This window comes from Mya arenaria, chromosome 11 (genome assembly GCF_026914265.1).
Source record: "Mya arenaria isolate MELC-2E11 chromosome 11, ASM2691426v1".
NCBI classification, from domain to species: Eukaryota; Metazoa; Mollusca; class Bivalvia; order Myida; family Myidae; genus Mya; species Mya arenaria.
The window spans coordinates 34,850,216-34,861,560 of record NC_069132.1 but is presented as its reverse complement, the minus strand read 5'-3'; the positions used below and the strand labels follow the sequence as shown (position 1 = coordinate 34,861,560).

General features: G+C 33.9%; 1 protein-coding gene across 2 annotated transcripts; it reads right to left on the bottom strand.

Moving 5' to 3' along the window:
* Window positions 1–941: 941 nt before the first annotated feature.
* On the bottom strand, window positions 942–11,340 carry LOC128209766 (DNA repair protein XRCC3-like). 2 transcript variants are annotated; one of them, XM_052913966.1, is made up of 7 exons: window positions 11,241–11,340; window positions 10,623–10,748; window positions 10,004–10,081; window positions 9,181–9,303; window positions 8,508–8,653; window positions 3,760–3,972; window positions 942–3,106 (listed from the first exon to the last, which is right to left on the bottom strand). In XM_052913966.1, exons 1-7 carry the CDS (start codon window positions 11,296–11,298, stop codon window positions 2,861–2,863), a joined length of 990 nt encoding a protein of 329 aa, XP_052769926.1. In that variant the 5' UTR covers window positions 11,299–11,340; the 3' UTR covers window positions 942–2,860. The 2 variants fall into 2 exon arrangements, with proteins under 2 accessions (XP_052769926.1, XP_052769927.1); XM_052913967.1 differs by lacking the exon at window positions 10,004–10,081.
* Window positions 11,341–11,345: the final 5 nt, after the last annotated feature.

Sequence of the window (11,345 nt, the reverse complement as noted above, 5' to 3'; positions counted from 1 at the left end):
GCAGAGTATAGGTACTAAAAACCTTCTTTTTAATGATTTCCAACCCCTTTATATTCATTTTAAGCATTCTCATTCACCAGAGTGATGATGCTATGCATACCATAAGATTTATCATGATCAAACCTCTGATGAGTGAGAATGATTTTCAGATACTTCCCATTTTTAATGCAAATATCCAAGCGAAAAACTATCTTGAAAACTATACAATAACAGTCTGAAGCTCTCAATCCTGATTTCAGGATAAAAGGAGCTGTACATCAAATTGGCATCAAAATTTTTTTTTTTCTGTAACAAATCTCAGGACAATTATCTAATAGAATGTGTTACGATTTGATATCATAATTGTAAAAAAAAGGACCCCCCCCCCAAAAAAAATTTGTGTCGGAGACCATGTTTGAACCTGTGTCGCCAAAATTGCAGTCCAGCATCGTATCCACTGAGCTAAGACGGCTTACTCCAATTGGGTGACATAATTAAGCTAAACACCTACCTCGGTAATATCACGTGATAACACCGACTAGCCAATCACGCATAAGGAATGAATTCTACCTGATAGACATACCCAGTAATCTTTTTTAATGGAAAAATACGAAATAACTGCTAAACTTAAATAAATTGTAAACTATGTGGTACTTCAGTTTAATAGTAAGTTTCAATGCATTGTACACATCGATGCCAAGTTTGTCAGTTTTCAACAATTTTCTTTTTTTCTGCTATTTTATCATACGGAGTACAGCCCCTTTACTCCTGAACTTGAGAACCCATGAATGGTTCTTTATCGCAGGCATATAGAATATTTCAAATTTTTGTCACTATAAAATCTCTGAAGTTTATGTTCCTTGCTCATCTTTGTGTTGTAAAATAAACCCTACCTTACCTACCCTACCTAGACTATAGTATGTTTGGTTAATTTCTTCATGCCAAACAGCACTATCTGAAAGGTGGTTTTATAGTTTATTCATGTCTCATATGTACACAACATGACAAAACATAAAATACAAATATTTAAGAGTTCAGTGCACATCCATTCATAAAATTGAATTACAGGAGACTAAAAACACATATCTCGACATTGTTGATAAAGGATAAAAACAATTACCGGTAAGTCTATTCTAAAAACTTAATCTTATCTACATGACTCATTTAAGCTAAGAAACTATTATACATATAAAAAGATTATCACTTAACTACTTGTACAAAGCAGGTTTTGGCGGTTAATTTATCAATATCTGTATCTGAGAGTAAAAAAAATACACTTATGTACATAATCCATGTTAACAAACTCAACATTGATATCCTTAGTAGCTTTATCATAAAGTGTATATAAGTGGTTGGTAAGCAGAGCATTTAGTGAACACATGTAATTCTGACTCAACATCTTGTTTACGTATAGGACAGAATCTATCGTTCACATATCTGCCAGTCTCCAGACGAAGAGGTGCTACTCCGCACCTAAACTTAGCAAGTGCTGTTCTATATTTTACAGGCATTGGAATTGATACATAGGACTCAGTTACAAATTAAGATTTTAATAATTGATATGTTCTCAACTCCTATCTGCCATGTCCACTAGGACCAGTTGCACTGGTTATACAGTTTTCCATGTATTAACATATAAATCCATGCTATTATTTTCAACAAAATCACAAAATCTTTTCAATGAGAACTGAGAATGTGTAATTAGCAGATTTAACAAATCTTTTTTTTTCTAACTGTTTATAAATATATTACCAGTTTTTGCATCTAGGACTTGCTTTTTTATTACAGCATTCATATATTTTATAGTTTAATCTAGTTCTTTTCATACTGTGTGTTAAATAACTTCACTTAGGAAAACTGAAATGCCATTATTCTTAGCCAAAAAAGGAAAAATAAAAACATACATAAACAAATTTATTTCATTTATTAAGCTGCCCTTGTTAGGAATGCATTTTACATATAAACAGTCAGTAACAAAATAATATTATTAAAAAAAAACATGAACATTATTCTTCATTTCATTTCAAGCTTAAAAAGAATTTCAAACAATAGTGGTATAATTGTATATCATTTAAGTTCATAAACAATTCTTTGATCATCTCAAAGCATGAGAACAAAATATGTTCAAGGCTGGTTTTCAAACTTACTGGGGATATTTTTTATCCGTAAATAGTGCAGCCATGGTTTGAATGGTTTGGAGAAAGAATGGTCAGTTGGAGAACAGACAAGGTCACTTAGGTCAACTTATGACCATTAAAGGGCAATAACTCCAAAAATTACCTAAGGGATCAGTTGGGCTATTACTGAATAATATTGGTAAAATTATGATTGAAAGTGGCCATCTTCGAAAGAAAGTAAATACAGTCAAATTGGTCAATTTTTTAATACTACAGGGCTATAACTCAATGCAATCAGGATGGTTATGAAACTTATGAGAAATATCTTGCCAATAAACATGTCCAAGTTTGGTAAAGATTCATGAAAAATGGTCAACCTTGGTGAGGCGCTTGCTATGGGTAAACAAAAGTTAACTAAAACAAGCCAATGTAGGTAGTCCCAAAAATGTGTGGATTTTGTTGTGTAATAGTAATGCTTACAATTAAATTACAATATCATTTGTGGATTACAGGGACATTCAATGATCATTGGTTGACCTGGTTAACACAAAAAGCCCATGACATTGTTTGTGATACTGTTATTGATCAGTTGACAAAGCAAGGAACAGAATATTTTGACTTCCTTAACAATAGGCAAAGGTATTACTTAATATTAATTCCGGAAATTGATTAATGCATTACTGAAGGTATTCTCAGCATGTTTCAAATTATGTCTATTCATTGAAAGATTTCACCATCCCATTTAACTCTTGTATTTTATAATATCACGCAAATCCTTTCATGCCCTCATGGTCAATAACATAAGGCACAGTCAACGGAGGTAGGTGTGGGGCGTAAACTATCTCCATCTCCCTGACAACGGTTTCCAAGGGGCCACGGGCACTTTCCTGCTGGATGGTCAGTGAGCGGTCAGTCCGGGTCAGCATGATGCGTGTGGTCACCTGGCTTGACCAGGACAGCCCCAGGGAGGGGATCAGCTGACGACCTTCAGGTTTCATGGAACTGGTCACCTAAGGGTTGAAGTATTACGGTAGTATTAGTTTCATTTATGAAGAAGATACAAAAACACCACAGGGACAAGCCTTTTTAGTATATATCTGTAACTATAAGTTATGGAAAGAAAACCTTTCCTGTAATCAAGAAATCAATTATCATAAATACTGATAAAAGGTGATTTTTTTTTTGAAGAACAATGCAGATTTATTTGTGTCCGCCCCTTGGAAAATCTCTGGTAAAATCTTCAATAAAGATTCCTATAGTTTCTGTTTGATGAACTTATCCCTAGCCTTTTTATGTACACTATAAATTCTGAACATTTATACACATAGATATTAAGCATGTCTGTTTGGTGATGGTATTTTGATAGCCTTGGTGTTGGCGTCTGTTTCAAAAACCAGTCTATTATCATGAAACAAAATATACATGTTACAAGTGACAACATGCACATGTGTAACAATCCAAAAATTGTTAAGGAGTTATGCCACATGACTGAAAAAAACATACAAGAGTTGTCATCAGCTTGCAAAGATGTGAGTTCACAAAAAAAGGGGTACCAGCAGGACTGTAATTAGTCCTATAAATTTAGATAGTTACAACAATTTTACAGTCGACTCTCAATTTAATTTCATAATTTTCATATGAATGTGTCAGCTATATCTCTTACCTGGTTAATACAGACAACAGGAATGTTGTATTCATGACTGTGAGTGTAAAGCAGGGTACCAAGAGCCCCGATGTGCTGGGCCCGCTTGTACATCTCGTGCCCCTCATAGTCACTACGGAAATGGGCCGCTATAGAGTCAACCACAATCAACTTGATGGCCCCAGATTTCAGCAACACTGGAGCTTTGTGGGTTAAGCAGTGCATCAAGCTATCCTGAATTATAAACAATATGAAAAACCACTGGAGCATTGTAGGTTAAGCAGTGCATCAAGCTATCCAGAATTATAAACAATATAAAAAAACACTAGAGCTTTGTGGATTAAGCCGTGCATCAAGCTATCCTGAAGTCTAAACAATGTAATAAAACACTGGAGCTTTGTGGGTTAAGCAGTGCATCAAACTATCCTGAATTAGTAACAATGTCATTAAACACTGGAGCTTTGTGGATTAAGCAGTGCATCAAGATATCTTGAATTATAAACAATGTAATAAAACACTGGAGCTTTGTGTGTTAAGCAGTGCATCAAGTTATCCAGAATTATAAACAATGTAATAAAACACTGGAGCTTTGTGGGTTAAACAGTGCATCAAGTTATCCAGAATTATTATAAACAATGTAATAAAACACTGGAGCTTTGTGGGTTAAACAGTGCATCAAGCTATCCTGAATTATTAACAATGTCATAAAACACTGGAGCTTTGTGTGTTAAGCAGTGCATCAAGTTATCCAGAATTATAAACAATGTAATAAAACACTGGAGCTTTGTGTGTTAAACAGTGCATCAAGCCATCCTGAATTATTATAAACAATGTAATAAAACACTGGAGTTTTGTGGGTTAAACAGTGCATCAAGCTATCCAGAATTATTATAAACAATGTAATTAAACACTAGAGCTTTGTGGGTTAAACAGTGCATCAAGCTATCCAGAATTATTATAAACAATGTAATAAAACACTGGAGCTTTGTGGGTTAAACAGTGCATCAAGCTATCCAGAATTATTATAAACAATGTAATTAAACACTGGAGCTTTGTGGGTTAAACAGTGCATCAAGCTATCCAGAATTATTATAAACAATGTAATAAAACACTGGAGCTTTGTGGGTTAAACAGTGCATCAAGCTATCCTGAATTATTATAAACAATGTAATTTAACGCTGGAGCTTTATGGGTTAAACAGTGCATCAAGCTATCCTGAATTATTATAAACAATGTAATTTAACGCTGGAGCTTTATGGGTTAAACAGTGCATCAAGCTATCCTGAATTATTATAAACAATGTAATAAAACACTGGAGCTTTGTGGGTTAAACAGTGCATCAAGCTATCCTGAATTATTATAAACAATGTAATAAAACATTGGAGCTTTGTGGGTTAAACAGTGCATCAAGCTATCCTGAATTATTATAAACAATGTAATAAAACACTGGAGCGTTGTGGGTTAAACAGTGCATCAAGCTATCCAGAATTATTATAAACAATGTAATAAAACACTGGAGCTTTGTGGGTTAAACAGTGCATCAAGCTATCCTGAATTATTATAAACAATGTAATAAAACACTGGAGCTTTGTGGGTTAAACAGTGCATCAAGCTATCCTGAATTATTATAAACAATGAATTAAACACAGGAGCTTTGTGGGTTAAACAGTGCATCAAGCTATCCTGAATTATTATAAACAATGTAATAAAACACTGGAGCTTTGTGGGTTAAACAGTGCATCAAGCTATCCTGAATTATTATAAACAATGTAATAAAACACTGGAGCTTTGTGGGTTAAACAGTGCATCAAGCTATCCTGAATTATTTTAAACAATGTAATTAAACACTGGAGCTTTGTGGGTTAAACAGTGCATCAAGCTATCCAGAATTATTATAAACGATGTAATAAAACACTGGAGCTTTGTGGGTTAAACAGTGCATCATGCTATCCTGAATTATTATAAACAATGTAATAAAACACTGGAGCTTTGTGGGTTAAACAGTGCATCATGCTATCCTGAATTATTATAAACAATGTAATAAAACACTGGAGCTTTGTGGGTTAAACAGTGCATCATGCTATCCTGAATTATTATAAACAATGTAATAAAACACTGGAGCTTTGTGGGTTAAACAGTGCATCAAGCTATCCTGAATTATTATAAACAATGTAATAAAACACTGGAGGTTTGCGGGTTAAACAGTGCATCAAGCTATCCTGAATTATTATAAACAATGTAATAAAACACTGGAGGTTTGCGGGTTAAACAGTGCATCAAGCTATCCTGAATTATTATAAACAATGTAATAAAATACTGGAGGTTTGCGGGTTAAACAGTGCATCAAGCTATCCTGAATTATTATAAACAATGTAATAAAACACTGGAGCTTTGCGGGTGAAACAGTGCATCAAGCTATCCTGAATTATTATAAACAATGTAATTAAACACTGGAGCTTTGCGGGTTAAACAGTGCATCAAGCTATCCTGAATTATTATAAACAATGTAATTAAACACTGGAGCTTTGTGGGTTAAACAGTGCATCAAGCTATCCTGAATTATTATAAACAATGTAATAAAACACTGGAGCTTTGTGGGTTAAACAGTGCATCAAGCTATCCAGAATTATTATAAACAATGAAATAAAACACTGGAGCTTTGTGGGTTAAACAGTGCATCAAGCTATCCTGAATTATTATAAACAATGTAATTAAATACTGGAGCTTTGTGGGTTAAACAGTGCATCAAGCTATCCAGAATTATTATAAACAATGTAATAAAACACTGGAGCTTTGTGGGTTAAACAGTGCATCAAGCTATCCTGAATTATTATTAACAATGTAATAAAACACTGGAGCTTTGTGGGTTAAACAGTGCATCAAGCTATCCTGAATTATTATAAACAATGTAATTTAACGCTGGAGCTTTGTGGGTTAAACAGTGCATCAAGCTATCCTGAATTATTATAAACAATGTAATAAAACACTGGAGCTTTGTGGGTTAAACAGTGCATCAAGCTATCCTGAATTATTTTAAACAATGTAATAAAACACTGGAGCTTTGTGGGTTAAACAGTGCATCAAGCTATCCTGAATTATTTTAAACAATGTAATTAAACACTGGAGCTTTGTGGGTTAAACAGTGCATCAAGCTATCCAGAATTTTTATAAACAATGAAATAAAACACTGGAGCTTTGTGGGTTAAACAGTGCATCAAGCTATCCAGAATTATTATAAACAATGTAATAAAACACTGGAGCTTTGTGGGTTAAACAGTGCATCAAGCTATCCTGAATTATTATAAACAATGTAATAAAACACTGGAGCTTTGTGGGTTAAACAGTGCATCAAGCAATCCTGAATTATTATAAACAATGTAATAAAACACTGGAGCTTTGCGGGTTAAACAGTGCATCAAGCTATCCTGAATTATTATAAACAATGTAATAAAACACTGGAGCTTTGCGGGTTAAACAGTGCATCAAGCTATCCAGAATTATTATAAACAATGTAATAAAACACTGGAGCTTTGCGGGTTAAACAGTGCATCAAGCTATCCTGAATTATTATAAACAATGTAATTAAACACTGGAGCTTTGCGGGTTAAACAGTGCATCAAGCTATCCTGAATTATTATAAACAATGTAATAAAACACTGGAGCTTTGCGGGTGAAACAGTGCATCAAGCTATCCTGAATTATTATAAACAATGTAATTAAACACTGGAGCTTTGTGGGTTAAACAGTGCATCAAGCTATCCTGAATTATTATAAACAATGTAATTTAACACTGGAGCTTTGTGGGTTAAACAGTGCATCAAGCTATCCAGAATTATTATAAACAATGTAATAAAACACTGGAGCTTTGTGGGTTAAACAGTGCATCAAGCTATCCTGAATTATTATAATCAATGTAATTAAACACTGGAGCTTTGTGGGTTAAACAGTGCATCAAGCTATCCTGAATTATTATTAACAATGTAATAAAACACTGGAGCTTTGTGGGTTAAACAGTGCATCAAGCTATCCTGAATTATTATAAACAATGTAATTTAAGGCTGGAGCTTTGTGGGTTAAACAGTGCATCAAGCTATCCTGAATTATTATAAACAATGTAATAAAACACTGGAGCTTTGTGGGTTAAACAGTGCATCAAGCTATCCTGAAGTAAAATGAAATAAAACACTGGAGCTTTGTGGGTTGAAATACAATTTCTGTGCCAGAATAAGACATGTTTTGTGGCAATTAAAAGGTGTCAGAGTGCTAGCCCAGATTTAAGAGATGTTAGCACAGTCTATCCAAACGGATCTTGGAGAAATCCTGAATATAAATAAAACTTGTCAAAGACTGTAGACCAAAATAATAGTAGTACTACAATGTATTATTATGGTCTACAACGATTGAACAGTAATAGTTAAATATTCAGAATTTGTCCTAGGTCCATTTTGGTCGACTGCTCAAATAAATTAACATTAACATGACTTTTGAATGGAAACTTTAAATATCTGAACAACATGTTGTTTTTGAAATAACATCAAACATATCAACATACTATAAGGAAACATGACATGGAGCCGCCACGATTGGAATATTTCTCACTTTTGAACCAAAGCAAACATGTAAGAGCCCTCTATAAACAAATTCTCAAGAGCTCAAGTTAAATTCATGGATTATTTCTGTAAAACAAACATGTTAATTACAGAGGGTGGACTCAATCAATCTTTAGTCTCATGCCAATTAATAGTAAAATATTTCAAAGAACAACATACAAAGTCTGGCACATGCTCTATGAAGATCTTGTCCCCTAGGTTACCATGGGTACACAGCTTCTTCCCATGCCGGCTTGTGAAGTTCTCGATCATCTGATACAGCCTCTTGCTTGGAAAGGCATCCTCGGTGCAGATGTACAGTGTACCTGGAGTAGACGATATGATTTATCATAAGTTTGAAATACATATGAAAAATATTTTTAAGACCTCAGCTAAGGCTTTATATTTCCTCATTTACATTTTTGTTACCTTGGGTCAGGGGCTGCTCCTGGTGGAACGTACAAAAAAATGTACCAATATTTTGTTAATAAAAATAAACTATTAATGATTGCATGCTTTAAACTTATTTTCTATCAAGACATAGTGTAGATAATGATAATAGTAAAACTGTAAAATTGTTATCAAGCCAGTAGGAAATGTCTAACTTTCAAAGATTTATTTTTCTTTAGGCTAATGCATATTTTCTTAAACTCCCCAGCACAGCACTATGTCAGCGAGTCTTACATAAATTAACAGACCTGCATTTAAACCCCCATAAAATGGAGCCAGTTGAACAGCAAGTGAGAGCTAAAGAGCAAACTGGGTATTCCCACTAACACTCTCTTTAGATATCTCTGTAATACCCAGGCACAGGAGACCCTTTTACCAGAGGGATAAATATACATGAACAAACCTGCATCAAGGCCCCCATAAAGTGGAGCCAGTTGTGCTGTGAGTGAGAGCTGCAGAGCAAACTGGGTCTTCCCACTAGAGCTCTCTCCAGATATCTCTGTAATACCCCTGCACAGGAGACCACCTGAGAAGTATCAGTGATTAAAAGTTAATTTATGTGTCAAAATATTGACTGGCAATATCAAATATAGAAGTAACAAGAACGCAGCTTATTGCTAGCAATATAATATGATAGTCCACTATGCCTACTGTTGCCATAGTGAAAATAATGCTGTTTCAAATTTCCTTTCCATTTTTTTTCCAGATTAATTACCTTTTAGCCCTCTATCTACATACCAAGTTGAATTCACCTAGCTCATACTTTTTGAGTTATGGTAACATCCAGTTTTTCTGGACAAACACAGAGGGATGGATGGAGGGTAAATCTATTTTGAAACTGGTAGGGGATGACATATATTAATCTTTATTAAGAACAATTATGTATGGAATTCATCCTGACTTAAGCAAGCTAAAATGTACAGTATAAGTTAAAATATTTCTTGCATGAATTTCAAATTACTCAGTAAATTACTCAGTATGGTAAAACAGCCAATTGACTTATGACTGAATGATGAAAAAGTATGAGATTAAGATCGAACATGTCATTCAAAAAGCAATAGCAGCTTGAGCAGATGCCTTGTTTATTTTAGTCTAACAACAGGTTTAACTGTACAATTATCAAAGCAAGAATTAAGGTCCTGCTACACAATAAAGGTTTTGCATGACAACAACAATCCCGAGGACACAAAAACAGACAAGCTAAAAACCCTTAAGTACAAAATAACCTCTCAATGCTTGATCAAGCACACCACATCCAGTTGTAAGTCTTTGATTTTCCCTTGGAGACTTGTGTAATTCTAGAGCTGAAAGAAAGGAGAAAAAAGTTACCTTACATAAAAACTTCACGTTCCTAATTTCTTGTGGCAGTCCTTAAAAATGTTTGTTGAATCGCATTGTCTCAGAAATATATTAGCTGCAGCATTCAAAATATGAAATAAAAGAGAGGTTGCAAAACATGACAGGCACTTGTACATGTACATATAGATACAAGATCATGCAAAATCTTCAGAAGAGTCTGAAAGCCATTTGCGAAATTACACATTGAACTTGTAGACATGAAATAATTTGATGTCTTTTCACAACAATAAGCACAATTATTTTTACATTATCTCATATTTGTATCAGTTCACTGGTCAATGTTTCACAGTTTTTAAATGGCCATGCATTTTACTAACCAGTAAGCTGATAAAACAGATTGTTTCCTGGTTGCTCTTTTTTTGTCATGTACATCATTATGTACATGTATTTGAGACACAAGATTTGATGAATTAACTTTTAACTTCATAACAAAAAGTAATAACATGTAAAGTGTAAACAAATACTTTATAAAAACACTTCCTTTACCTGTTACAGGTTTCAAAACACTCAGTTTTTTAGCAGCTGCAATCTTAATAGTTTGAATATCTTCTGCCCCTAGATTACCAACCGGTTCAGTTAAATACAGGATGGACTTTAAAGTTGTTAATCGACCTGCAAATACAATATGAAAGACAAAACTGACTTAGGATTGCATGAATTTTACTGTAGTCCAAAACAATGTCATTGTTTACATTTCAATATGATCGTGTATGTAAGAAAGCAACCTACATTTTAAGCCAATAAAATTGCAGATAGGCAATCATTAAGTACTAAGTTTAATCATTAAGAGTTTCAACTTTTGCGTGTATTTAAAGGTCCGCCTACTGTCACTCATCCGATACACACTGTATCATACTTGCGTTGACAATGTGTCAGCCAATGAGGTAGTATTCTATGACAATTGGATGACCTGAAGCCTCGCTAACTCCGCCCATTCTTTATCATTAAAATGTTACTTCATGTCATCTAATTATTAAGTTAGAGAGGCACAATAACCACTTTAGGCACAAACTAAGATTAAGAAACTATGTTTAAACTTTAAACAATTTTAGTCATTGTAATTTAAATCATATAATCGATAAGGTGGTAGAAAATGGTACTTGCTTCTTCTTAATGCATTCTTTAATCTTTGTTGTACATCTAAATCGTCAATTTCTGACATATTTCAATAATTTGATGTATCTTTATTTCCCGCCATGTGTCAACTAT